General features: G+C 38.3%; 1 protein-coding gene across 2 annotated transcripts; it reads right to left on the bottom strand.

Annotated features, from left to right (window-relative positions):
• Positions 1-1496: 1496 nt before the first annotated feature.
• Positions 1497-27855, bottom strand: LOC139143263 (pre-mRNA-splicing factor CWC22 homolog). 2 transcript variants are annotated; one of them, XM_070713457.1, is made up of 17 exons: positions 27710-27855; positions 25792-26274; positions 25016-25240; positions 24239-24412; positions 22947-23075; positions 22205-22298; positions 20448-20576; positions 20110-20245; positions 19566-19772; positions 14192-14326; positions 11697-11851; positions 10523-10600; positions 9914-10066; positions 9208-9335; positions 8425-8526; positions 7965-8113; positions 1497-5984 (listed from the first exon to the last, which is right to left on the bottom strand). In XM_070713457.1, the coding sequence occupies exons 1-17, from the start codon at positions 27718-27720 to the stop codon at positions 1912-1914; spliced, it is 6561 nt and encodes a 2186-aa protein (XP_070569558.1). In that variant the 5' UTR covers positions 27721-27855; the 3' UTR covers positions 1497-1911. The 2 variants fall into 2 exon arrangements, with proteins under 2 accessions (XP_070569558.1, XP_070569559.1); XM_070713458.1 differs by having other exon boundaries at positions 25754-26274; positions 27710-27820.
• Between the last annotated feature and the right edge of the window lie 62 nt (positions 27856-27917).

The following is a 27917-nucleotide window of genomic DNA, read 5'->3' as shown; positions in this document are numbered from 1 at the left end:
AAATGCTTGGAGGTGATTGCAGCTGCATACTGGGAATTTAACATTGACAGGATAGTGAGAATCTGATGTTAAATTATTTCTTCTTTTGAAAAAATTGAATTTTTAGCCATGGCAAGGAGGACATGAACTAAAGGTTTACTTCAGCAAACTTCTCTTTTTTGCAGAATCAAAGCTAGGCCTCATAAGTTTGATATGATTCAGAAGAGGTAATTTTCTTCATTTTGGCAGTGGCTTCTTAAGGAATATTTGATGCACATTTTATGTTGCTAAATGTTTGATTTCTGAAAACTGCAAAAATTTTCAATTTTTCTAACAAGAATCATACCGAAACTAGATATGTACAGGCATATGAACAAGGAAAGTGGCCAGTCGGTCATCTCTTTGAATTGCACAGGAATGTGAACAGAGTAGCATGATACTACAGGGTGTCCTGTGGGTACTAGATTGGCTATGGCAACTTGGTGAAAAATTCTTATCAAGTACTACACCTTGTCAAAACTTACGAAAATTTGTAACACGAGACCAGTGAAGAACAAAACCTGGAGAACAGTACTCGTTTGAGCAGTAACTGACAACATGTATGCGAAGACATGTCTACCAATTGTAGCAAAGTTTCTTATTGTTCTCAACTCTTTCATCAGATTTGACATTTGAAGTGAAAACCTAGAGGAAAGAGAGTAGTACATACATGTACAATTCAAACAATATATATACTCCAGAATTTTTTTGGTAATTTGGTTAATTTTTGTTGCAACAGACTGAAAGCACAAGAGAATTAAAAGGCAACATTTCCACGGTTTCTTGGGCTGGTAAAGTTGCAAATCACTTGCTTGTGAATATTGAAGTGTTACAGCTTTCCTCACATTTTCTTCAAGAAAGCAGGGAGGGTGGTTGTTGGGTCGTCTGATGTCCCTCAATTCACACTTCAAAACCTACAAAATCAGTTTTGATTCTATCGACATCAACTTTGGTAGAATTTTAGGGACCATCCTGTTGAGTATCTTGAGATATTGAAGAAGTCAGATGTTTACTGTGACAGCCATTTACAATGCTTTGGGTCATGAAGAACGGTAAACTCAAATTTCAGATTTTCAGTCTCTATTTTTAAATTTTTTTATTCCTTATCTATGACATAACACTGTCTATGGCTTCCCACTGTGCATCTGCACACATGAATTAGATTGTAGTACAGCCATATTCCCAACAAAACATCGCACAAATCACCATTTTCCTTGATATTATACATTCCCTAGCTGGAACTGTTGCTTAGTTGTAAACCCTTCAGTATCACCAACAAGATAACTAACCCCTGGTCACATCTACATGTCATTTGAATGAAAATAGTATTGAAGCCTGTACCTTAGCATGTGGCAATTATTTTCTGATTTTTGACTGCCATGGAAAATTATAAGAATTCAGAAATAAGACCTGTCAATCACACGATTTTAATACAGATACACACGCCAACTTAACAGAGCAAAATAAATTTCAAGAACTGTCTCTTACAACTTAAAATTTTATTGAATTGTTACTAATATGAAAGATGCACAAACTTTTTCTGAAAATTTTTGTGAAAACAACTTTGACACTTGACATCATGATATTTGGTTCAGAAACTGTTAAACTGATGCTATGGAGACGTTCAAAAAGCATACATGATCCATTCATAGAATGTGGCAACATAGGCAAATATCTCACAAAATGTACATCTCAAATTATATCTTCACTTCAAAAAATTTCTTTTTCAACTGCCAAAGGCACCACATTTCAAGTGTCTTTTGGATGCATAACAAGTGCAGTAAAAATCTTACTAAATGTAGAAATTAAAAAAAAAAGATGGTAAATTGCAGGCAATTTGAGATTCCTACATATTTCAGAGTTCACACGCAGGATTTTATTTTCAACAAAGTTCTACCTGCGGTCATAATAATCCCTTCTCCTGCGATCATCCAGGTAGCTGTCGCGTCCATCATCCCTTCTATCACGGTATCTAGAATCATAATTATCATATCTGTCTCGTCTATAATCTCTCTCATCGTATCTCTCATGACCTCTGCCATAATCTCTACTGCTGTAATCAGATCTTCTGTATTCCCTGTCATCACTTCCTCTCACAGATTCCCTCACTTTGTCCCGTCTACCCCTCTCCCAGGGATCCACTATGTATTCTCTCTCATCTCGGTATAATGTTCTCCTGCTGAATTGACTACTCTGATCATTATTATACTCAGGCTCAGAATCACTTGATCGCACCACTTTGGCATTCCGCTTTGCTTTTTCCCTCCGTTCATCTTCTGAGTCACTTGATGCTTCACGTCTGCTGTGTTCCCTTCTTGACTTTGTCTCTACAGGTTCACCACGTCCTGTTCGATCTCTGTGATATTGTTCATTTGTGGAAACCTGTTTTACATTTGCATTTCCAGAATGTCCTTTCTCATCTTCACTGGATGACTCACCAGAAGAGCTGCTTGAATCTTCACTTGAGTCTTCGCTGGAGTCATCACTTGAGCTGTCACTGCTATCGTCACTTGATGATGAGGAGACTTCTGCAGCCTTTGTATTACTAGACTTTCTGGCAGAAACATCAGATGATTTCCTGCTTCCTTCATGTCTTTGTTCATCTCTTTTCATCTCTTCTTCATCACTTGAGCTTTCACTGCTACTGCTGCTGTTGCTGCTGCCGCTATCTGATGAGCTTTCTCGGCTTTGTCTGTGATTCTGATCAACATTTCCTGATTTTCTTGCCTCTCCTTCTTCCCTTCGATCTCTTCTACTGACATCATTCATTCTTGTGGTGGTATTATCAGGTCTTCCATCTCTTCCATAACTTTGCCGTCTGTCGGGACTTATCCTTTTGCCCTCCTGACGGTACCTGTCATCAATGCTATTCCTTTCACCCACACTCTTTTCATCTCTGTTTGACCTAGAATAGTTGCTCCTGCTTCTCTCTCCATCTCTATCAACTCTACTCTCACTTTCTCTTTCTCTGTCTCTTCTATATTGTCTATCACGCTCTACTTCATCTCTGGCCCTATCATTGCTTCTGTTCGACCTTTCCTCCCTGGCACTGTCAACAGCTCTTCTTGATCTCAGCCGTGTATCTTCATCATCACTCGGTGCTCTCCTTAACCTGTCATCTCTTCTTTCTTCTCTTTCACTTCGTGACCTGCTGTGCTCATCTTGGTTCTTCTCTCTCTCCCTCTCGCTTTCTCTGTCACCTCTTCTCTCTCTCTCCCTCTCGCTTTCTCTGTCACCTCTTCTATCTCTCTCCCTCTCACTTTCTCTGTCAACCCTGTCTCTTCCACCCTCTTTTTCACTTCTAACATTTTCTTGCCTGCTTCTCTGTCTTTCTCTGCTTCTCCTCTCACTTCTCTCCAAATCACCTCTCCTCTTTGCTCTGTCATCTGCCTCCCTCTCTCTCCTGTAAGCCCTTTCATCCGCCCGTTCATCAAATCTGCTGTTACGATCACTCCCACTTCCTCTAGCTTTGTGTCTATCAATGTCCTCTTCACTTGAAGAATCTCTATGCCTCTGTCTTTCTGTTCTAGACACTCTATCCTGTTGCCTACTTCTCATCTCGTCAGGAGACCGTCTGCTGGCATCTATCGGCCTTGTTTCTTCCTCTTCTTCATCATCATCACTGCTTGAAGATGATGAACTACTTTCTTCTTCACTGCTACTCTCATGACGTCGTCTATCCTCACTTGCCCTCCTTTCCGCCTGAGTTTTGGCCCTATTGTCATCCTCTGATTCACTGTCAGAGGATTCTTGACGTCTATGCCTACCACTCTCATCTCGTGCTCTTCTTACGTCAGACTGATGCGATCGACTTGCATCACTGTCAGATTCACTGCTGCTTTGGCTCTCCTCGTATCTCACAGTTTGCCTTCTTACTTCAACCTGCCTCTCATTCCTTCCTGATTTGACATTTATGTCTACAAGTCTCCCATTCCTTCCAGACCTGACATCTCGGTCTCTGATTTCTTCTTCACTGTCAGACCTGTGCTGTCTGTCTTGATATCTGCCTCTTTGACTCTGTTCTTGTTTGGCCCTGTCATTCCTCCCAGATCTTGGATATTGCCCTCTTTCTTGTTCATGGTCTGATTCCTTTCTATTCCCTCTCTCATTATAAGTTCCTCTGTGGTGACTTGCTGCAGTTTGTCTTTCATGTCTATCAGATCTAGCACCACGCTCCTCTTGCTCACTTTCAGATTCATCTCTTTCATGATGACGTTCTCTTTTGCTATATACTTCAACATGTCTACCTGTTCTGGAATCTCTCTCTGGTGTCTCCTCATCACTCTCTGATTCACTCCTACTTTTCCTACCCTGATACTTGTCTGCATTTTGCCTTGACTCAGTTGGTCTTTCACTTCGTCTTGCCCGAGAATCACGTCTATCTCTTTCTTCACGGCGGTCAGAGTCATTTCTGTCCCCCCTTTCTTGATATCTTCCTCTACTACTTACAGTACTCCTCTGTTCACTAGTCTTTGGCCTTTGTGTCTCATCTTCACTCTCCGAATCACTGCTGCTGTCACTTGATTCATGTCTACCTCTATGTCTTCCATTTTCTGTTTGTTTTTCTTCTTCACTATCAGACTCACTCCTCCGTTGTCTATTTCTATCCTCCCTCCTCCTGACCTCCATTCTACGTCTCTCATCATCAGAAGAAACTCTTTTGGTTTGCCTTTCCTCCCTTCCTTTGACCTCACTTCTATGTTCCTCATCATCTGAAGAATCTCTTCTGGTCTGTCTCTCCCGAGGAGAATGCTGCCTTGTCCTACTTTGGTTGCTATAGTTATCTCTGTCAGTACGCCTCTGTGTAACCTCATCACTTCTATCTCTTCGATCACTTTCTCTATTTGAACTTCTTCTGTACCTATCTATCTCCACATCACTGTCAGACTCCTGAGTCCTGGCAGGATTCCTCCTTACATCTCTCTCATATCGATCTGATCTCTCATACCGATCTGATCTCTCATTTTGTTGATGTCTTTCACGGCTCCTGGCCTCATTACGTCTGTCATCTCTTCCGTCATTACGTCTGTCATCTCTTCCGGCCTCAGAGTCTCTTTCAGCCCTTCCTCTTCTGTCAGTTCGTTCCCTGTACCTATCATCCTCCCTTGATTCCTGCATTCTTGACCTTCTCTCATCTGCTCTTGAATCATGAATTCTTGATTTCACTTGTTGACTAACCTCTTCATCCTCACTTTCATCACTAGATTCTGATCTCTGCCTTTGTTCTCTATCATCTCTTATTTCCTCTCTCCTGCTACCAGATGTATGTTCTGTAACTCTTCTTCTGTAACTGTCATCATCATCGCTTGAATCATGACGAGTTCTTTGATCTCTGTCATCTCTCCTATTCCTCCTGCGGTCATCTTCTTTTCTCCTGTCTACTCTACTTCTTTCCTCACGATCATCTCTCCTCCTCCTTTGGTCAACATCGTCATTCTTTTTGTCATTTCTGTTGGATTGTTCATGCCTTCTTCCAGAAGACCTTGCATCTCTGCTTGACTCCTGTTGTCTCCCATCATCCCGTTCTTCCCTCCTATCTCTATGCCTGTCATCTCTCTGATGACCTTCACGCTCTGACCGGCTAGACTTGCTAACATCTTTATTTCTTGCATCTCTATCTCTGGTTGATTTGCTGTCTTTATCCTGATCTCTTCTGTGTCCCCTATTCCGTCTATCATCATGGATTTCCTCCATGATTTCAACATCTCTATCTCTATTTCTCCGAGTTCTGTCTCTTTCGGAGTATCTATTTTCTTTTTCAAGTCTGTCTCTGTTATCATGACGCTTTACAGCTTCTATGTCCCTCTTTTTCCTTTCCTTATCTGTTTCCCTTGATTTGGCAGACACTTTCTCCTTTCCCCTTTGACTTTCCCTGACTCTATCATGCTTGTCTTTAGCCTTTTCATTGGGTTTTCCTCTCAGCTTTTTCCTTTTTTGTCTTTCATCTTCTGATTCAGATGAATTTGCTGAGGATGAAAATAAAACATCACAAATATTAACTTATCTTGCCATGTACAAGAAACATTTGCTGTCAAATACACTAGCTTTACAGTTGTGCATATTTTTTCCTGATATATGAATATACATTTTGAAGGGGCTAAATATTGACCACACTTCCCTTAAAATACTCATGTGTTTTGGCAAGGATGTGGAAAGTTTCAGTTACAGTTGGCAAAAATAAAAGATTTGTGTGTGTGAGCAAGTGTGTGAGCACATTTAATTTGTGCACAATGTCCTTATTTTTATTATAACACAAATTTTCACAGTTGGCAAATTTTAGCTGACAGCCGGTTGTTTTGCCGGCAGTTGGCTATTTTCTACATCCCTGTTGGGGAAAAGAAAATTGTCACTACACCATATCACATTACCATCCATAATATACATCCTTTCTTATGGTTTGTATTTGTTTGGTTTTGCAATGAGGACTGTACTTTTTTCCTGTATCTACAATGCACAGGGACATGATGATGAATGTCATGAAGGCCAAAATAATGATTATTAATACTTGGATGACTGTAATTCTCTGTAAACCAGAACTGCTTTCAGAAATAACTATATTTTTAACATGAGATTAGCACACTTGTTGGAAATTTTGAAGTGAAGAAAAATCTGATGAATTAGACTGTGAAAGGTAAACCCTATAGGAGCACAGAATTGGCATAAAATGGTCAGGCCTGTTGTATTTCTAATCTTAGGTATGTAGACACACAAACAAACATGCAAGCAAATGACATACATTGACTCATTAATCCTTGTTGCCCCTGATACTTTATACTCAACATAGACAAAAATATTAAAGGTATACTGTCACCTGTTCCAATTTTGCCAGTTACCATGGATTGAGAAAATCTAACCAATCACAGATTTTAAGCGGGTGGCCGCTTTTTAAAAACAGCACCCTCACATGGGCATTTTGAATACCATGGAATGCCCCTTTGAATACTTTGACCATATATGGGCATATTTAAATTAGAGGTGACTGTATACCTTTAAGTCTGGCAAAGCATGGAAGAGAGTATCAATATTTGTGAGGGGAAACTTAAGATACTGTGCACCATAGGTTACTGTCACACAACCGATACAGGCGTTCCTTGGAATGTAAAGAAATTTTCACAATTGCATATATGGATATACGGCTGACTGAATAATTTTCATGAAAACCTAAATGATGGTAGTTTTTCACTCTAGGAAAAGATATTTAGACTCTGAAATTTTTATAGTATTTTTTACTGGTCACCTGCTTGTTTGGACTAACTTTGAATTTTGTGGAGTGGATTAAGTTTATATCTTCTTCTTTTTTGTGAGAATTGAAACTTCAGTTTTTCCCAATAGTATTAACATAGGGAGTGCAGCTACTTTGATTTTCAAAATCTCAGGAAATTGCGACAAGTTTGAGCAAACGTGTAAAACTTTTCGCTCTGAGGCATGTACTATGGTGAAAGATTCAAAGCAACCTTGTACTTATGGGAAGACACTTATCAATGATATCATCGAGAATCATTGAAGTATTAGACAGAACCCCATGGCGAGAGAGTGCAAGCGCGCCGTACCAGCGGTATTTGCACGAGTGTTTGTGGGGGATCCGGCGGTCGTGCTTTCACGAGCGCAGCGAGTGAAAGGACAGCCGGATTCAACGCAAACACGAGTGCAAATACCCCAGGTACGGCAAGCTTGCTCGCTCGCCATGGGGTTCTGTTATTATTACATGTTTCCCTTTTTATTTTATCAAGAAAACAGAGGAACTAAAAACACAAGCGAACACATTTTAATAGTTTACGCGACACACATTGAAAGACAGGGATCACGCGCTGTTCTAATCATTTGCATGCAGGTATGGAATAATGTTTTTGGTATTTGCACTGCAGTGCAAATACCGGTAGTACGCGCGCGCTTCGATGCAAGTAAACTGTGGTACATATGTAATAATTAACGGAAAGTAGACTTACAAGATGAATCAGTGGAATCAGAGCCAGATGAATCTTCATCTGAACTAGATGAATCTGAGTCACTACTGTCGGAATCAGAGGCTTCCACTTGCTGCTTCTGTGCCATGATCAACTTTGGTAAATTCTTCAGATGATCTCGAAGTTCATCCCTACACAAAAATGGCAAGAAAAGTACTTAATTAGAATGTTTTATTAACGCACTGTAATTGCTTCCCTGTTGTGTTAGGTACACTAATAATGTTTTATAAAAGATATCAACGATTAACTTCAAAAATTTATCAAAGGCATTTATGACTTGCATTCCCAAATGAAACGTCCTGACTTCCTTTTTCTAACACATTGGAAATCTGGAGGTACACAATCACACAGTAACTACATAGAACCTCATCGAATAATCTAAACCTCTTTGAATAATGTATGACGACAGAAATAAACAACAGATGTGAAAAAAGAAACTTACGTGAGGCCACCAAGACCAATGGTAGTAAAGAAATTGATAGCAAAACGAGTGTTTGCTGGATTGTCCCTGGGGAATAAACCTTCAAAAAAGGGTTGCAGGAATCTGAAGCAAAAGAGAAAAGACCATGAATTTATTAATTCTCACTTTCTTAAAAAGATCACACCAACAATGTCTCTCCTATAAAGTCAGATAAAACCTGTCTCCCCTTTTACACCCACATGACTGTCATGCCATATCATGTCACACACATGTCAAAACCCATCAGATAAAGCATATGAACTGCTGTCACCTGGAAAACATGAGAGATAAGCTATTTGTAACTCTGGATTAAATGTAAGGCACATTTAGACACTAAGCTGTATAATCATGTGATACATTCGCTTCATGGTAGAAATAAATGCTCATGTAAGGATGCCTTCAACCCTTTGAGTGCTTTAAATATTCCCGACAAAATTTAGTGCAAAATTTCAGTGCAAAATTTCAACAATTTTTATGAAAATTTTTTGTATTTTTTGACAATTTTCGATCAAATTGACGCCACTTTTCATTTCCTACAGTTTTTGATAAAAAAAATTGGAAAAAAAACTAGAAAAATATTGGTAAATATATATTTTTTAAAAGGTGGCAAAAACTGACTTAGGCGCTCAAAGGGTTAATGGTGAATAAAAATAGAGACATGCCCTCCTAAGTTAATGTTAAATGATACTACAGCTTAGCTAGGGCAGTGTTTTTTCAGTCTTGTTCATTCAGGTAGATTTCAGAGACTTGCATAGCAATACTTACTTATCCTTGAGTCTTTCATTGAGTTTTTGCAGACCCATGTACTCTGACAATTCTTGAAATAAAATCTTTATAAATATTCTGCTGGATGATGTAGTGTCTTCTTCATTAAGTGATATACATGATAGTACCTAGATTACAAATATAAACATGTTATGAGTACCTAAGCTTTACAAATGACCTTTTATAGATGAGGCATGTCCAGAATACAGTATGCTTGACATAATTATCATGGCTGGTTACTATTTTGCTTAAGCAGACTAGTTGTTATTTCACGTAAATTTCTTGTACAGTGAACCCTGTCTAAACTGGAAACCTGTCTAAACTGAACACTTTTCCAAGTCCCATTCCAATAGAACTCTATATTAACAGGACCTGAATAAACCGAACACCTTTCCAAACAGGACAATTTTCTCAGTCCCTGTAGGGTTCAGTTTAGACAGGTTTTATTGTGCTTTAATTAGACTATTCAACATGAAGATGTTATTGCAAAACCACCCACTTTTAATGGTAAAAGTGAAGATTTACTGAAATAGAAAGACAAACTGAGAGTAATTTGCATTATTCACTGGTAACATGCAGTATCCTTAGGGTTGGGGATAGCCAGAAGTCCCAAACAATCCTTATAGTTGGTTCATATCCAAATTAGTGTCCACAAAGTGTCATTCACGCCCTTCATTCCTGAAAGTATAATGAATATCATACATACTGTCCAAGCTATGGCATCAGTGTAGAGTAGATGTGAAAATATCTTGGCTACATTGCGGAGTTTGTTGGTTTCCAATCTATGGCAAGTCTCATACTGCTCCTTGAAGATTGCCTCAAAGCACTCACAGTATTCCTTCTTCAGCTGGCAAAATCTCTGTGAAAACAAAAGTAAAACTATGGTTCACCTACACTCAATTACTGATGACTGAAAATTTCAACTGAATCGAGAGTAATTTCCTTCTGTTTTATATACAATGTATTTTTAGTTCATGTGAAGATGTGCATTGTTGTTAACATTCACGGTGACATTTACTCACTCTGTGGTGTATCAAAAACAGCCATTTCAAGCCTACTGAGAAACAGTAAAATATTTTCTTGAGTGTACTTTTAAATATAAGCAAATGTGTCACTGCAACCATGTAGACGACTGTGCAGAAGAAGAGCTGTATTCTAGTCTGCCTCCTTTGACAAACTAACGTTCCATTTAATTTTCAACTGTGTGATAGAGTCAAAGAATATAGCTTTCTATTTGCGCGTCCTGTCATTTTCCTCAGTAGAAGTCTATTACATGTGTTGTGGAAATGGAAAAGACACTGAAATTTTCTCTCACCTGAGCTAAGAGCCCAAAGAATTTTTCATAAGACCTTTGTTGTGAACAGCAATCCAAGATCATGTTGGCAAGTTCAATCTGTTGAGACATGAAAAAAAACAAACTGATGAACATGATCTCTGAAGTGGAACCTGACTAATACATGCAATGTTTCCATGATTATAATTTCTAACATAATATTTCATCACTGAGTTGATATTATAGTAAAACACAAGATGTTAAGCTGTGTGAATGCTTTTGTAAAATTAGAATTTGCCGGCATCTTCACATCACTCCTATTGCAGTACATGCAATAAATGAAAACTTGTTACATCTCACACGACTTTCTTGAGTCAGTGGCACATTAACAGGTTACATGTAAACCCAGAATTCAAATGAACTACAGTACAAACAAAACTATGTGCACAAAAGCACACAAAAGTATGTTTATTTCCATACGCGTTTATGGACATGGGTTTGCCTGTACAGCGATAATGTGATCTCATTGTCAAACTAAGTAACACATTGTGACCTTTTTACTCCAAAGTAGACTCATTTGGCTGAGACAGCATACTGATGGACAGGTACTGAGGTGAATTTAAAGAGAGTATTTCAACAAAGAGTGTATGGATCATACAGATCTTGGCAACCATCAAATACCCATAGTTATTACACATCTACCATCAGGAACAATAGAATTTTGCGTGTGCTAATAAAGCCATATGGAAGCCTGTTCCATAACATGTATGGTTTAAAGGCACCCCATCCCCTGCGACTGTATCTGTGCGTTCACTGATGAATGGTTTCAAGGGATCCATTGGATGAGTGCCAGAACATATCTCGCGGGCACTCTGTACGTACAAGTGTAGTGCACACATTCCAGAACTTGCAGAAGCCAGTCTGAGATAGCTTTCACACTTGTGCTATAAATCAGAAGAAAAACTGTTGACATTGCACAAAAACAGTCACTACTCTGACAATTTGATGCCCCAGTCAAGAATATAAGATGTATAATAATAAGGTTATTACGAAAATACCGCAAAGGATGCACTCGGACATTGGCGCCGCGCATCGCCCTCCACTTCGCGTCGGGTGATACGCTGCGCCAATGTCCTTGTGCATCCTTAACGGTATTTTCGAAATAACCTCATATTATCATAAGTATCTGCAGTTTAGAAGTCTATGACCATATTACCTCTTGTCCTGGTTTGAGTTCCATTTTAAGTAGTTTATGAGCACACTCTTCAAAGTCTAAGCTAGACTGTATTGTAAGGTAGATGGTTCGTCTCAGAGCTATCAGGTTGGTCTCAGTCTGATCTATAATCTCTGTTGTCTTCTCTTCTTCATTGTCTTTGTACAAAACAAAACAATACATGCGTTAATCCCTTGAACTGCCTTGGTTTGGCAAAATCCCATTATTTTTGAAGGTCAAGTAGAAAAATGGCAATGAAAAGATCAAGTATCATGATGAAGAATTATCACAGTAAAACATACACTCAACACTCAAAACATAATGTACATCTCTAAATTGAAGACAAGATATTAGCGTAGCAGAACTAATATCTGAAATGTGATTTTAATCTACCTTCACATAAACACACTGACAGACTTGGCAATCAAACTTTTGCAATGACAATTCAGGCAATAACAGCACTATCAACTAAGTACCGTACTCAACATACACTGCATTTCAAAAATGGATACAGGTTTATCAGCACAGTAGAACTGTTATCTGAGATATTATTTTGATTTACTTATACCTTCACAGAATACATTAACAGACTGGCAATCAAATTTTCACTATACATCTGAGGCAAAATACCTGAGGCAGTGTTACAGCGAACGTCAAAATGAACCGGAGATCAACTTTGATAAGCCCCTATCAATTTCCCTGGCAATCTTCCAATACCCTTTTGAAAACACAGAGGTACTTTGGTCAGTAAACATACACTGAGCCTGCTGTGCTATCTCCATTCGATCTCCCTATGCAAGCTTCTGCATGGATCAAACCATTTTGCGCCAGTTTACAGCTATGGCTGTTTGATATCAGTGTATTCAACGAAGCTCTTGGCACACTTGTTATATATTACAAAACAATGGGACACTGGAGATCCCGAGACAGTATCGTTAGGAAAATGACACGTTTTCCCAGTACTTTCTTGATCTTTTGACCCTGCCCACCCCCGTCACCTTACTAGTATAGTTCATTAGGCAGTTACGTCTGCCATTGTTTATTTTCATTCATGGACCACAGCGATGTTAGTTTTCATCCTCTGAACATGAAGTTTATGAGTTTGAAGCAATTATCCTTTCATCTGCGAAGAGTTTTACTGGTGACTATTACAATTTTCACTGCTATGTTGTTGTTTTCACAAGATGCAGACTGCTTTTCCGTGCAGTCAATCATAGACAGTTTCTCTACACTCTACAGTCAATGAGTCTATAAGTGCCAGTTCACATCACACGTGCACTATGCTGTTGATCTGCACATGACGTCCACATGTCAAGTTTTGGGATTTTTTGATGCTGAAATTTCACCAAAATACCATTTCTGTATCCACAGATTGTGTAATCAGTTTGATTTAAAACAGAAATATAAAACACTGTGTCAGTTAATCTCAGAAATTTCGGCCGAGTTTTGCTGTATTATCTATGGTTGTCGATCAGTATGTGCACTGCATTAGGGCCCATAGAGAGACCCTGATGTAATCTAGGTATGCCAGTTCATAAAATCGTGAGCATATTTTTTTCTCTGTCGACGTCGATTTGCCTTACAATGGATTTTTAGGCAAGAAAGAGCATCATAGAAAAATGGTTGACAGGCGTTTCCCAAACCAGTATCACCACAGAAATACATCGCTCAGCACTGTAAACGATGTCATAATGAAATGCCGTAGAACTGGGCATTTCCACGAGAGCGAGTAGAAGTTCAGCGGCCGCCGCGAGTCAAATCAGGGCCTCACTCAGTACAACAACATTGTCTTTCACTAGATATACTAACTGGCTGTATCTCAGTTGTTCCGTGTGAATGTTTCTAATTTTATTGTGGAACTCAACTTGTACTTGAAACATTGCCATTGCCCATCCATATGCTCTCACACTGACAGTTGTTTACTTTGCAAGCTCATGGAATTTACTATTCAATTTGGGTAAAGTATGTCGTGGACATGACTGCATACGGGAAATACTTCATGATAATAGGATTGACGCACGTAACAATGCAAAACAAGTTCTGTGAAAAAATCGAGTTTGAAATTATTATTACAATTAAAGGTCTTAAAATTGCATGCTTTATTTCATTTCTTGTCAACCACTTTGGGTTTCAAAATGGTTTCTTCCGGAAAGGGAGCCAGAAATAGAAGGGAGATCGAATGGCGATAACACAGCAGGCGCCTTGTATGTTTATTGGCCTGTTTATCGGCAACACTAACCAAAGTACCTCGGTGTTTTCCAAGGGATATTGGAAGATTACGAGGGAAATTGATAGGGGCTTATCAAAGTTGATCTACGGTTCATTTTGACGTTCGCTGTAAAACACACAACAAACATTTAACCACTTAGAATTGCAACATTTTTCATCAAATCAAATTCCTTGTATTCTCTACCTCAGTTCATTCCATGAATTCATCCAGTGTGTCTAACCTTTATCTATCACACTTCATTCCGTGAATTTACCCAGTTATGCCTTACCTTCATCTGATTCTTCTTCAGAGGAGCTACCTTCCCCGGATTCTGATCCGCTGCTTCCTTCATCCAGGATTTCTTTCTTGATATCCTTGTACTTCTGTTCATTCTCAAGAAACTCTGGATCTTGCTTGAAGATATCTGCACGGATACATGAACACTAGTAATAAGATACACAACACTATACTTGTATGGATGACTTCTTTTCATTATCATGATTTAGTTTGGACACCCTTACTTCCTATAAAATGAGAGGTTTTCACATGAAAAACAACTACGCAAAAGATTCGATCATTCTGTAAGACAACCAGATATACATCTCTGATACAAGCAACACAGCATTAAAGATTTCCAGAGATATATTCTGCACAACACAGTGTTATTAACCAGTCTGTGAGATGAAATTGTTATTACAATATATATAACTATCATTTTGAAGAAAATAATGTCTTGACAGATGGCAAAACTCTTTTACAGCAGAAACTGCCACAAGGCAATCAGGGAATCCTCAGCTGGATGGGAAATTCAAACCACAATGAATTACTCTCTAATATCTTATTAAGTTACACCCAATTTTTTGCCACAGCATGGAAACACTGTATGAGTTGATCCAAAAGTTTGTTCTACTCCAGACCTGACACATGAAATGAATCTTTACAGTAACTGTGTACAACTTAAAACAAAACATAGATCTTATGCTTCCTTTTGTGTGACTGTCAATGCCATGAATTTGAAGACACTACAAAATTCTAACTCTTGGCCAGAAGGGGTATTAATCCGAAAGTTTTACCAGCCACGCAAACAGCTATGAATCTCCGCATCTCGTCATATAACTGCCGTTCTGTGAAAAACTCGATAAATGCAGTGAGGGAACTGTGTGAAACCCACGACATTTGTTTGCTTCAAGAGCACTGGTTGACCAACGACAACATTTCTCTGCTCTCAGAGATTCATCCAGACTTTGATTACTATGGTGAGTCACCAATTGATACAAGTGAAAAAATATTAATTGGTAGACCATATGGTGGTCTAGCATTTTTGTGGCGTAAATCCATCAGTCATGCTATCAAAGTCCGCTCATTTCAAGACAACAGAATATTAGGAATTGAGCTTGATATTACTAATCGTAAGATGTTAATTCTGTGTGTTTATATGCCAACCTGTAGCAGTGAAAATCATGATGATTTTATGGCCTATTTAGGTAAAATACATTCCATTGTCCAATCTAGTGACTGTTTTAGCTACATGGTAATCGGAGATTGGAATGCAGATGCAAATTCCATTTTTGGTTCATCCTTACACAATTTTTGCAATGAATACAGTTATCGTATTTCGGATGAGATCCTTCTCAATGAAAGCTCATTTACCTATGTTAGCGACGTTCATGGCACTACGTCTTGGTTGGATCACTGTATCACAACTTATAGCGCTCATCAATGTATTAAATCACAGTCCCTCCACCAAACGGTCGGGAAACGCTATTGTCAAAACGTGCGAACGAGGGGATTAGCTGGTAGGATGCGCGTTGCGCTGGCGTTCGCTGTTGATGACGTCACACCAGCTGTAGCGTCCCCTCAAAGAGTGGGTACGGTGGTGTCGTCTTCGACGAAGAAACTAGCCTGAATCGGCCGTAAAGTGTACAGCTATTTTGAAACGTCAGTATATTCTCGATAAGCAATATTTCTTGATAAGGAAAGTGGGTGATCTTTTTATTCCCAATCGATTTTCAGCGCTAAATCGGCGTTTGTATTCGCTATCGCGTGTAGGTCATTTTCATTGAATTGAGTCTTTCATGTGTCAGGAGAACATGAATTTTTGTTCGCTCTACACTGCAAAATTATGACGGTCTGTTTCATTCTGATGTCTGTACTTGTGATTAAAGTATACGTAAAATTACACTGACGAACCCAGTTTTTGAATAAAGGTTTATAATGAGACGCAAACTGATAGTTTATTGTGTAATGCTTTGCTCTGCAATTTAGAAAATGGCGTCCACTGACGATCTGTGTTCGCGTTGTGTGAAGAGTCGAAATATTCATGGTTTTTCGTTTTGACACAGTCCCTCCATGACTGGTCAAATAAGTTCGATTGGGACCTATTTATCTGATTGAAAGCAATTTTAACTTATTTTAGCGATTCAATAACTGCAAATTGAAGTATAAGGGAAGGATAGAAAAGCAGATGACCCAAACTCGGCCGAACGCCATTTTGTTTTTGCGACCCTCGCAGAGTCGATGTTCGATTCTTTGAAATCTTTTTTGATCGCTGTGCCTTGCGTACTACATGGTATTTAACGTAGATTTTCTTGATTTGGTACTTGTATAACACCATTTAAAATACACTGACGACGCAATTTTTGTGATCAAACGTATCCATTGGCGGGAATTTTACGTGAAAAATATTGTTTTGATTCAACCCCATTGCGGTTTTTCTGGCGTGTCATGAAGCCCTATCGAGCCATGTGCTTGATGTGTCACACAGGTCTCCCGGTAGCTGTAAAACAATGCCGCTACGAATGCCGCTACGAATAGGAAAATTTACATCAAAGAAAGGTCATTTTTGTTTCGATGTCCTATGTCCTCGAAAATCGCTGGCTCCTTGCACTCGTTTTCATGGACGGGGCATGTGAACTTCGTTTTAACTTAAACTGAAAGTTATACAATCAGAACACTGTAGACCTCTTCACTCTGTTCCTCTGAAATGGTGTTGAAATCGATGTCTTGTCATCAAGAGAAATGAAATCATGGTCGTAATGATTACATTGGTGTTGACTGCAAGTGTAGTCCAGTCAAACGCAACCAGCACGTGTAAATACGAAACACAGCCTATGTACGCATGCGCATTGTCCTTTAGTTCATTGCATGTCAGGTAAAAATGGTGTCATCGTTTATGCTAATGTTAGACCAAGTCGCTATAATCTCTTTACGCGAATAAACAGTGTAACGGAAGCGCAACGCGCATCAGGACAATAGAAATACATTGCGTTTCCCGACCGTTTGGTGGAGGGACTGTGATTAAATCCATGTCTGTTTTATATGACTATATACTTTCTGACCATTTTCCTCTGAGTATAGTTTGTATAACTAGTATACTACCTTCATGCGAACCTACCAATGGATATAGTGATAGAAGAGACATAAACTGGTCAAAGGTGAACTGTAATCAACCTAATAGATATTTTGACATTTCTGATAAACTTTTATCTGATGTATTTATTCCAACTGATGCTCTTTGCTGTGCTAATGTGCATTGTAGTAATACTGATCATGCTCAGAGCATATCCAATTTTTATGACAATATTATAGATTGTCTTTATTCTGCTGGTATGGAGATATCTTCTAGTCACTGTAACAGTACCAAGTATATGGTTCCTGGATGGAATGACCATCTCAAAGAAATTCATTCTATTGCAAGAGACGCTTTTAAATTATGGCGTGAAAGTGGCAAACCCAGGCATGGTCCGTTATTTGACTTCAAACGCTTGACGCATGCGCGTTTTAAATATGCCTTGAGAATCTGTAGGCGTAATGTTGAGCAAGTCAAAGCTGATGCAACTGCGAAAAATCTGAATAATCAGGAATTATAATAAATTTTGGCATTCCGTTCAGAAAATAAATGCAAAATCTCCACTCCGGCCTAGTACTATTCATGGTTGTAGTGGCGATGCCAATATTGCTGAAATGTGGAGTAAACACTTCAGTGATCTTTTTAATGTGGTTCATTCAACAAGAGAAAAATCATTTGTTCTTGATAGTATTGATGGGTGCAAAATGGATGATACTATTCATATATCTCCCACTGATGTTAAAAATGCTATTAGTAATTTTCAATTAGGGAAATCGGCAGGGCCTGATTTCCTCTCGCCTGAGCATTTTATTTTTGCCAGCAAAAAGGTGTATATACTTTTGAGTATGTGTTTTACTGCCATGCTTTTGCATGGTTTGTGTCCTCATAGATTCTCTGCTACTATTTTAGTCCCAATTATTAAAGACAGAAATAGTAACATTACTGACAAAAACAATTATCGGCCAATTGCACTGTCAACAATTGCTTCGAAAGTCATGGAATTTGTTATTTTGGGCAAGATTGATTGCTATCTTGATTCATCAGACTACCAATTTGGTTTTAAGCCCTCTCATTCTACTGACATGTGTGTATTTGTTTTGAAAGAAATAGTTAGCTATTATAGGAAACGAGGTAGCAATGTTATTATTACGTTTATGGATGCTTCTAAAGCATTCGATCGAGTTAATCACTGGACACTCTTTAAAAGCTGATCTCTAGAAATGTACCAATTCTTTTCGTAAGGTTTCTCCTTGTCTGGTACAGAACTCAGAATATTTTTATTTGTTGGGCCAATTGCCTATCTGGCAGTTTTACAGTAGTCAATGGTGTTAAGCAGGGTGGAGTTTTATCTCCGAAGCTTTTCAATGTCTATGTTGATCATCTGAGTACAAGACTAGTTAATTCAAAAGTGGGATGTAACATAGGTGGTGTTTTCATAAATCACTTAATGTACGCTGATGATATCTGTTTGATCAGCCCTTCTGTCAAGGGAACTCAAAAACTGGTTGACATATGTAGCCACTATGGCGACCTGCATGACATTACTTTTAATACGAAGAAAACACAATGCATGTGTGTCATTTCAAAACGCACTCAGATTGTATATAATCCATCTGTTTATCTTAATGGTATGAAAATTACATTTGTAGCAAAGAAAAGCATCTTGGGTATTTGATGACGGACCAGTTTAGTGATAATGAAGACATTGAGCGTCAAAAGAGAGCATTATATGTATCTGCAAATATGCTTTTGAGAAAATTTTCATTATGTTCATTGAATGTAAAGTGTAACCTTTTCAAAGCATATTGTTACCAATTATATGGTGGTAATCTGTGGGTTAATTATACTGCTGGTGTCTTGAAAAAAGTGAAAGTTGGTTACAATAATGCAGCTCGCATTTTTCTTGGATATGAGAGACGCAGTAGTGCAAGCTCTATGTTTGTTTCTAATAGGATTGATAGTTTTGATGCTCTTTTGCGAAAGCAAATGTATAGTCTGATGAAAAGAATATCTTACAGTGAAAATACAATTGTAAGAATGGTCAATGATGTACTGTTTTACAGTTCTGACTTGCGTAACCTGTGGAGAAAGTCGATCTTTCATGGATAGTGAATGAATTTATATATGGATAGTATATCCAACACCATTTTTTTTGTATCACAGTATCTGTATTTCCTTTGTGTAATTTATATGGACTAATGTTGTCCGAAATAAACAAATAATAATAATAAAATAATTTATGAGATTCCATGGAATATGTTACCATTTACCAGTTCAGTAATGTCTGGGATTCCATGGCTAACTGTCTACTTACTTAGCTCTGGTTCAGCTTTGTGTTCATCTTCCAGAGTCAAAAGATGAGTGAATTGATCTGACTCCTCAACAAGGTCCAATTCTGGAATGACAGCCGGATGATCCTTGAAGCCATCCTTGCGTATGGCAAACATCACCTCCACCATGTACTGCACACGCTTGTCAATGTCTGCTTCATGAAGTATGCTGCGAATTCTGTCAAATATGGCTGCAAACGGAAATAGCTATATGAATAAAATTTCATCAAACATGGTTGACTTTAGGATAAGCAGAACCCAAAGTATCAAAGTTCTTTTACTCCACAAACTTCATACAAACACAAAACCAGCAAAGTTTTACAAGACCTTTGAGAATCCAAGTATTTGTCTCCTACACAAATTCTGTCTTCAGGATTTTTATGTAAAATTCACAATAATTAACTCTTATCTGTGCCCATATGAAATAATAACTGCAATTTATTCCACTTTAAGGTTATATTGAGAAAAGATATTGTTGAAAATGTGAACTTAAGGTACATCGAAATTTTTGCACCAGTTGATACATACCATGGATGCCTCTGGGAGATACTTCTGTCAGTTTCTGACCACTCTCTTTCAGGAAACTAATGGCAACCTCAACGGAGTCATCCGTTGGATTCTCAAGTAACAAGGTCAGCATTTCTAGTGCAATAACCTCATGGGCCTGGGAGGAAAACATGAAATGAATATGAAAATCATGATTTAGCATTCAAAGTGATGTGGCAACAGCTGATATAGAAAAAAACAACAAAGAAAGGTTTATAAAACATTAACAAAGATTTCATAATGGGAAAAGATTTCAACTCCTGCCTGAGATATTGAAGAAACTGCAAAAAAATAAAAAGTAATTGAAAAAGTACACTTACCACTTGTTGATTGACAAGATGAGCTATAAACTGGACAGATGTAAGGCACACTTTTTTGTCGTTTCGTTTGTAGGCTCTTTTGAATTGGACTATTAACCTCTTTAGAATCAGTTCTCCAATTTGTGGAAACTGTGAAAAGGGAAAACGGTAAAAAAATATTGATACTCTGACAATGTGTAAGGACATGTAGGTCCATTCCTTTGCTTGGGCTGTTCTACATGTCTGTGTATTGTTAGAACAGACATTTGCTTTAAAATGTGTTTTATTTAAAAGAATCATATCATTGGTTTAGTTATCTATTATTTGTACTCTGTTCTTGGTTTTTTTTAAATGCTGAAAAATAACAATCATTTCTCAAATAGTCAGTAGTACAGTGAAACATGTCTAAACCAAACCCTGTCTAACTGGAAACCTGTCTAAACTGACCCTTTTCCAAGTCCCATTCCAATGGAACCTGAAGGACCTATATAAACCAAACACCTATCCAAACCGAACAATTTTCTCAATCCCTGAAGGGTTTGATTAGACAGGTTTCACTGTACATGTATTGAAAATACAGCTTTGCCCTTTTACTGTCACAAAACAATTGCATAAGAACACATTCGTAAAATTGATTTTACAATCAAGGCAGAGCCATATAACATAACAATCTGTTTCCTTATCATGATTCAGCATGTTTTGCTAAGGACTGAGAAGATATGTGAATGGTCTGGAAACAGTGGTACCATTTCTGTCTTCCTCTGATATAAGTGTACAGTGTTCTCCCTGAATAAGGTAACAGGAGCATGGCGCCCTCTTGTAAATTCCGAGCGCCCCCTTGCCATGAATAAGATTTTTTTGAAAAATAAAACAATAAAATGTACGGGGGAAAAAAAGTTGACAGTGATTTACAAGCAAAATGCAAAAAAGCGTCGATCCTGCAGGCTGCAAATGTAAGTCTCATCGATCTTGCAAATCTCGCGAGTTTGTGATGTCATCAGAGATCATAAGCCCATGTGCAACTCATTGATGGCAGCCATATTTGCATGGCACAGGCCGTAACGTTAGCCACGGTCCCTCCATAGGGACCGTGCATTAGGTAACCGACTTAGCTGAGTAAACATGCCTAGGAGCTTGAGGGTAACCAAGGACAGCAGAGTACTCTGAAGTTTTTATAGGAGGTTAGAATTTCGCTTGTGTATTCCTTCCCAAAGCAAAACGACCTATTTTTAGGCTCGGTCGGACATGTACGTGTATCAGGCTGAGAACACATAAGCTTAAGTGTTATGGTGATAATTTTGACATCGATGAATAAATGTATGTCTGTTGCTATGTTTTCGTTTTCAAAAAATATAATCTTCATTGAAGTCAGTGAACTGGAATAAAAGTTATGGAACACTGTCTTAGATTTCTTTTCCTTTGAGTTTTTATACGAAAAAAATCTGAAAAAATACTCCCCAAGTGCCATCAAATAACACCATTTTAATCTCTGTTTTTCAAAAGCTCCAATGGCAGGAGGGGGAACACTCCCCTCCTGACCTCCCCCCGCGACCGCTTACGGGGTCGCTTGTGGTGCTTTGCACCACGTCTTCGCCCTCTTGTAAAATAATCCTGGGGAGAACACTGAGTGTATTCATATTCTGAGGGAAGTCTAAATAACATGACTGCAGATCCTGGTAAATTAAACTTCACTGAGGCACCAGACTTATCAAACCCTATGTATTAAGTGAGTCTTGTTACAAGAACACTGAAATCTTTGCATGTTTGACTCTTCTCACCTTAGTGTTGATAATTGCAACAAGGGCTGCATATACATGTGTAAAGGTTGGTGACGCTACTTGAGCCTGAAGAATAGATCTTGACAATGGACCTCTGTAATATGGTATATAAAACATAATTCAAATCAGAATACCTTACAGAATTATTGTTAACATATCAGTTTTCACAGATATCGAGAAAACGATTTTATCTCATTTGAAAACTTTTTTGTTTTTTTTACTCTGCTATTTTCCATCATTCGATGAAGAATCAGATTTTTTTTCCTGTACAACAAATTTTAGAGATCTGCTTTGAAGGTTGGGTTTGACCACGTAAAAAACTGCAAAAACATTATGTTATCCATTTGTAAAGTTCCATAAGATATATGAAAATATCTTCATGGATATGATAGGTATTTTAGCACCCTTGATTTCGCAGCAAAGGGCACTCCAACATCACACTCTTCGACGTATGCCTTTTGGCATCAAAATATGTATGATGGGCATAAGCTTTAATGTTGAAGTTGCACATGCACAGAAGTCACTAATTTGAGTCTCTTTCACAAAAAGTTTGTGTTTGCACCTAATTGAAAACCTACTGTCACATTGCACATCTATGCCTACCAGGTGATGTGATCTCACATGGAGTACAAAATATGCAACTAACACTGAATTATAGTAAAACTTATTGACTGAAACACTACAAGGCAGATCATCTGACAGGCTCCGGTTGATTTAGATTTAGAAAGACTGGTTCACTTACCTCCCTCTGACAATATTTTCTTGAAAGAGTTCTGTAACAATGTTTCCAATGTTGGCAACATTGACTTTGTTTATCAAACCATTCATGCTCTTCTTCAATGCCTCCCAAGATATCCTCTGATACTCAACACTGAAAAGGGAATTGCAGACACAATGAGAAACTGTACAACACAGAGTGTTACCAAGCCCAATGCCAATGATAATTGCTATAACTCACTGAATTGGACAATCCTGCAAAGAGCAAGAACTTCCACAACCAAATAGACTGAATTTTTACAGCTTTTAGTAACCAGAACATAGAAAACATACTGTAGAATATAAATCTACCTTTGTTTTCTAACAGGCAAAGCAGCCTGGTATTCAATAAAATCACCAAGTTGTTTGCATTCTCAAGAAATAGTTTCTACTTTCAGTCTCTGGAATGCCTATTTAAATAACCTCCACAGGTTTCCATAAAATATGTTCAAAATCTGGAAAATGGCAAATTTGTAAACAATTTTGTAAAACAAACCTGAGACAGGCATATGACATGAAGTTCAAAAACAGTAAACAAATTGTTCTTCTTAGCTAGGAAAAACAGAGAGTGGCTAATTTACGTAAGGTTTTATTTACATATTCTTATGTTATGAAAACAAATTTATATTGTTTTTAGCATATGAATAGAATGCTCCAAACACAGAGGGGAGGCACACCCCTCAAAATCTCCCCATGGAAAACCCTGAACCATGTTTTGAAACAATAGCACGGTGCTAATCTAGGGTTTGTCATCAATTATACCTATCACATAACAATAATAACATTCAGGATAGTTTAACTTTGGATGGTTTTAACAACAAAAATTTCATATTATGTGTACATAAGAAATACCTATGAGAAAATAATTTAGTTTTGGGGGTTCTACAAAAAAATTATATGTAATTTTGATATCATACATAATTTTTACTGATAAATTTAAACCCTAGCATGCAGTAAACTTGTAAAATGAAACTGGTTTCCTAGCTCAGTTTGACTACACTGTAGGCAGACAAACAAAACACAATGATGTCAGAAAAATATACCAGACTGACATGCCTACCCCTTGCTTTGACAGGATTGAAGTTGTAACGTTATATCAACTATGGTAAGAACATGACTGCAAAGCTGTGACAGAACACTCACCAACCTACCATAACCCATGACTCAACATGGAATCACCAAGATCTGTTGCTATATGATGTTACAAGTAGCATTTCCAGCATCCATTCACCAACTTCACTCTCCATGCTGTAACCAAACATTGAAACACCACCTTACCTTGTTTTATCTGTAATTTGAGCTTGCATCATTCGCAATTTTGCTGGTGGAATGTAGGCACCACCAGTCCTTGTCATTATGTTTTCTTCTTTCCTTTTCTTGGCAGCAGGTTCCGTTGCAGTCTTGTTTTCTTTGTCTTCTTCTTCATCCCTGTCTGCAACTCTCTTCTCTCCCCTGTGAACAAAATGAGGAAACAAACAGTCAAACAACCTGGTCCTGACTCCATGCAAAACTTGAAATCCAGATGTTGTACACTTTGAAGGTTTGACTAATGCCTTGTACAATTCACTGGTCTTCATTTCATTATGCCTGCAGGAGATGGTTATAACTGGTGCTTCTGGTGAAATCAAATGAAACAAAATCCCTGTGTAAAACTGTAACTGAACATTCACTACCATGTATTTTTTGCAAAATTGAGTTCAAAATTGGCTTTTTTCAGGTTCATGGTGTTTCTTAGGGCCAAAGCTGGCAAACTGCAAAGTTTCAAGTACACACTTCCTTTCACAGTGAACATGGTATCATTGCCAGTCATTAGATACACAGTACTTATGGACTAAACACTGTACGGCCTATTATCAACGGGAATTTCCCTGCTTCACAGTTAAGTCTGGGATGTGCTGACGCAATATCATCACTTGCGGTCAAATGCATGGTGTTGAGTCGAGCATCAGACTTTTTCTATTCACTGGATAAAAAGTTCAATGTAGTGTCAGCTTTTATTTGCTTACAATTTATTATCTTGTTTCTTGAATCCGGCACAGTAAATATCTATCTTACCTTTCTTTGTCTTGTCTTGATACTTGTCCCCTATCTCGCTCATCTCTACCTCTGTCCCTATTTCTCTGTCTCTCACTGTCCCTGTATCTCTCATTGTCTCTATCTCTGTATCTGTCAGAATCCCTGTCTCTGTATCTGTCAGTATCTCTGTCTCTATATCTGTCCCTGTCTCTGTCATCATCTCTGCCATATCTTGAGCCCTGATATCTTCTATCATTTCTCTCTCTGAAACACAAAAAATAAAAAGAGTCATTTGTGTGGCTACAGCAGTGTTTTTGCTTGCGTTCAGAAATAAAGGTAAATTGCTTGGAACCCCGGTACAACTTGTGTTGTCCCTAAATACGATTGCTTTCATAAATCAAAAGTAGCTCTGGTGACATCACTGCGATCTATGGCAGTAAATTCATTTACTAGCCTTAACACAAAACAATGTCAACCTTTATTTTTGCTATTGAAATCAATTCAGAATTCACCAATTTGCACTTTCTGCTCTGTAGCAAAGGTAGATAAATAAACAGCGATGCCTGACTCCATCTCCTTTGAACTCTGGTACTACCGGTAATACACAGTTGGTTCAGATATTTTGGCTACAAGTGCAATATATGTATGTGCTCCATTTTCACTTCAGACATCTACCACAGAATTTACTGCCTCAGGGCTTTAAATTAACAATGTGACTGTATCAACTGAATTTACGTGCAAGAGCTTGGTAAATTATGTTGCGTAAAAAATATATACCTCTTGATAAACAGCAGGTTTCTGGTGAACTGATTTACCTTGGAGATGGAGATCGTCTACTTCTGTCACTGCTTCTCTGTACCACACTCTGTACAACACTTCGAACACCTCTGCCTTCATCTTCCTCTTCACTTTCATCGGTATATTCTCCTTCACTTTTTTCTTCCTGTCTCTCATCTCTTCCCTTTGGCGAGCTTCTCTCATCCCGTTTTGCTGCAGTCTTCTCTCCCTGCCTTTGATCGTTGCCCTTTGGTGAGTTTCTGTTATCCCTCTGAGCACCAATGTCATCAGTTTCCTTCAGGTCTCTCCCTAGTCTTTTGGATTTTGCCTTGTGATCACCGATCTCCTCATCATCACTGCCTCTGGATCGTTTCTTGGATGCCTGTTCGGGTTCCTTTCTGTTGGACTCTGTTCTGCTGTAGCGTGGGCTGTCTTTCTGATCTTCACTGGCACTAGAACTGCTGTCATCATCATGACTGGTGCCAGAGTTACTCCCACTACTGCTGCTGTTCTCACTTTCACTTAAAACAATGGTAGGAAAAGAATAATTCAATTGGACTCATCCAAAGATGATATTGTATTTACGATTGATAAACATTTTTGTTTATCAGCGCGAGAATATTTATAGCTAGTATTCATGAATGTATGTTGGACTTAAAATGGACTTTGATATTACATTTTTTACATGATATCGTTTTTGTATTTTCTAATATGAGAGAGCTTTAACATAGACAGCAGAAGGAAGACCACTGTCAATGGTTTTAACCACAACTACTGCTGTCAGTATTCTCCTTCTGAGTTTGTATTGGTCCTTAAACAATGCTGCCACAGAATCATACATTACAATCTGACATAACATGGATATCGTAAAAACATGAGATGACATCGTAGTTTTAGTACTGCTGAATGCATCGGAACAAGTTGCCTTTACAGTCGGTAACAAGATACTGGGCATGCACACCAACTCTTCAAATGAGCAGAAAGTTGCCATTTACAGGCTCTTGGGGAAGTTAAAAGATTTGTACTTTATAGGCGTATTCTCCTTCATTTGGAAACATTCACAGGAAGATAGACGGTAACATTTGGCTACTAATCTAGCCAGTCAGTTTGACCAGTGTCCAGCTTAAACTGATCACACTACCTAAATGCTTCAATCTTGGTAGTATGACTGCACATAAATGTCCATACCACTGGAATGACAATGGAACTGTGATTTGATCAACAGTTAGGTACCAGAGACATCAGTGCAACTTCCTCTCATTTGCCAATATTTGCCGACGCCATGACTCAAAGTGTTACAGTATGTACAGTAGTTGAGCAATGTGTGCACATTTGTGGTTTGGCGCCATACTTTCATTTCTTTTTGCTTCTTTAAAGGGAAACATACGGAGATGCTTCGGGTAGTAACGTGATACACTAGGAAAACGTCCTGAAATTCTGAAACAACTCTCTACAATGACAAAATACAAGTACATGCACTAACAAAATATTCCACGTGTTGATATTGAGTTATTTATGGTGAGATTTGCTGAGATAGTGGGCATTCACTTACTCGTACGAATTACCTGTAATTTTGCATATATATAAAATTTTCCCGGTATGAAAATCAACCAATGCATCTATCAGGCTTGGTTGCATGCAAATGGGAGCTCTTCAGCATATCGCGTAGTACAATGCTCAAGCTGTTCTTGCGACAACGGTATTAATGTTCTCTTACGGATTAAAAAATTACGCTTGAGTAACAGCTCAACGATTATTCAGTTTACTAGCTGTCGTTTCGTTCGCTTGCGATGAGAACAAATGCATTGCAATGCAAGTAGTACTTCCTACATCTGCATGATTTTCACAACACTTTTGTTTTGTCGCTGATTGATCAATATTACGTTGATTTTCGAGGAATAAAATTGATAATGTTCCACTGATTACAATATTAAAATGACGACGTATATCGATTACCTGTCAGACATATCGGAACTTTTCTCGATAGGATAAAATTGACGCTCGTTTCCAAATTTCCACGTTTCTTCGCGCTGCTTGTACGAAGATGGCGAGTGACGAAGTTTCAACGTTTGAACTATCGTAATGTGCGAGAAAAGACGAGAAGATACTAGTTCAAAGGTCAAGCGTGTAGCGGTGACCTCAAGTTTTTGAATATATTACCTTT

This window comes from Ptychodera flava, chromosome 11 (assembly GCF_041260155.1).
Source record: "Ptychodera flava strain L36383 chromosome 11, AS_Pfla_20210202, whole genome shotgun sequence".
NCBI lineage: Eukaryota > Metazoa > Hemichordata > Enteropneusta > Ptychoderidae > Ptychodera > Ptychodera flava.
Note: the sequence above shows the minus strand (reverse complement) of the source record. Positions and strands in the feature narration are given on the sequence as shown.

Excerpts from the sequence above, each read along its gene's own strand:
- LOC139143263 (XM_070713457.1), bottom strand. Across the intron at positions 23,076-24,238 it reads CAAATTACAGATAAAACAAG|TGTTGAGTATCAGAGGATAT; the intron begins GTAAGGTGGTGT and ends TTCCCTTTTCAG. Across the intron at positions 11,852-14,191 it reads TGAAGAAGAATCAGATGAAG|ACAATGAAGAAGAGAAGACA; the intron begins GTAAGGCATAAC and ends TTTTGTACAAAG.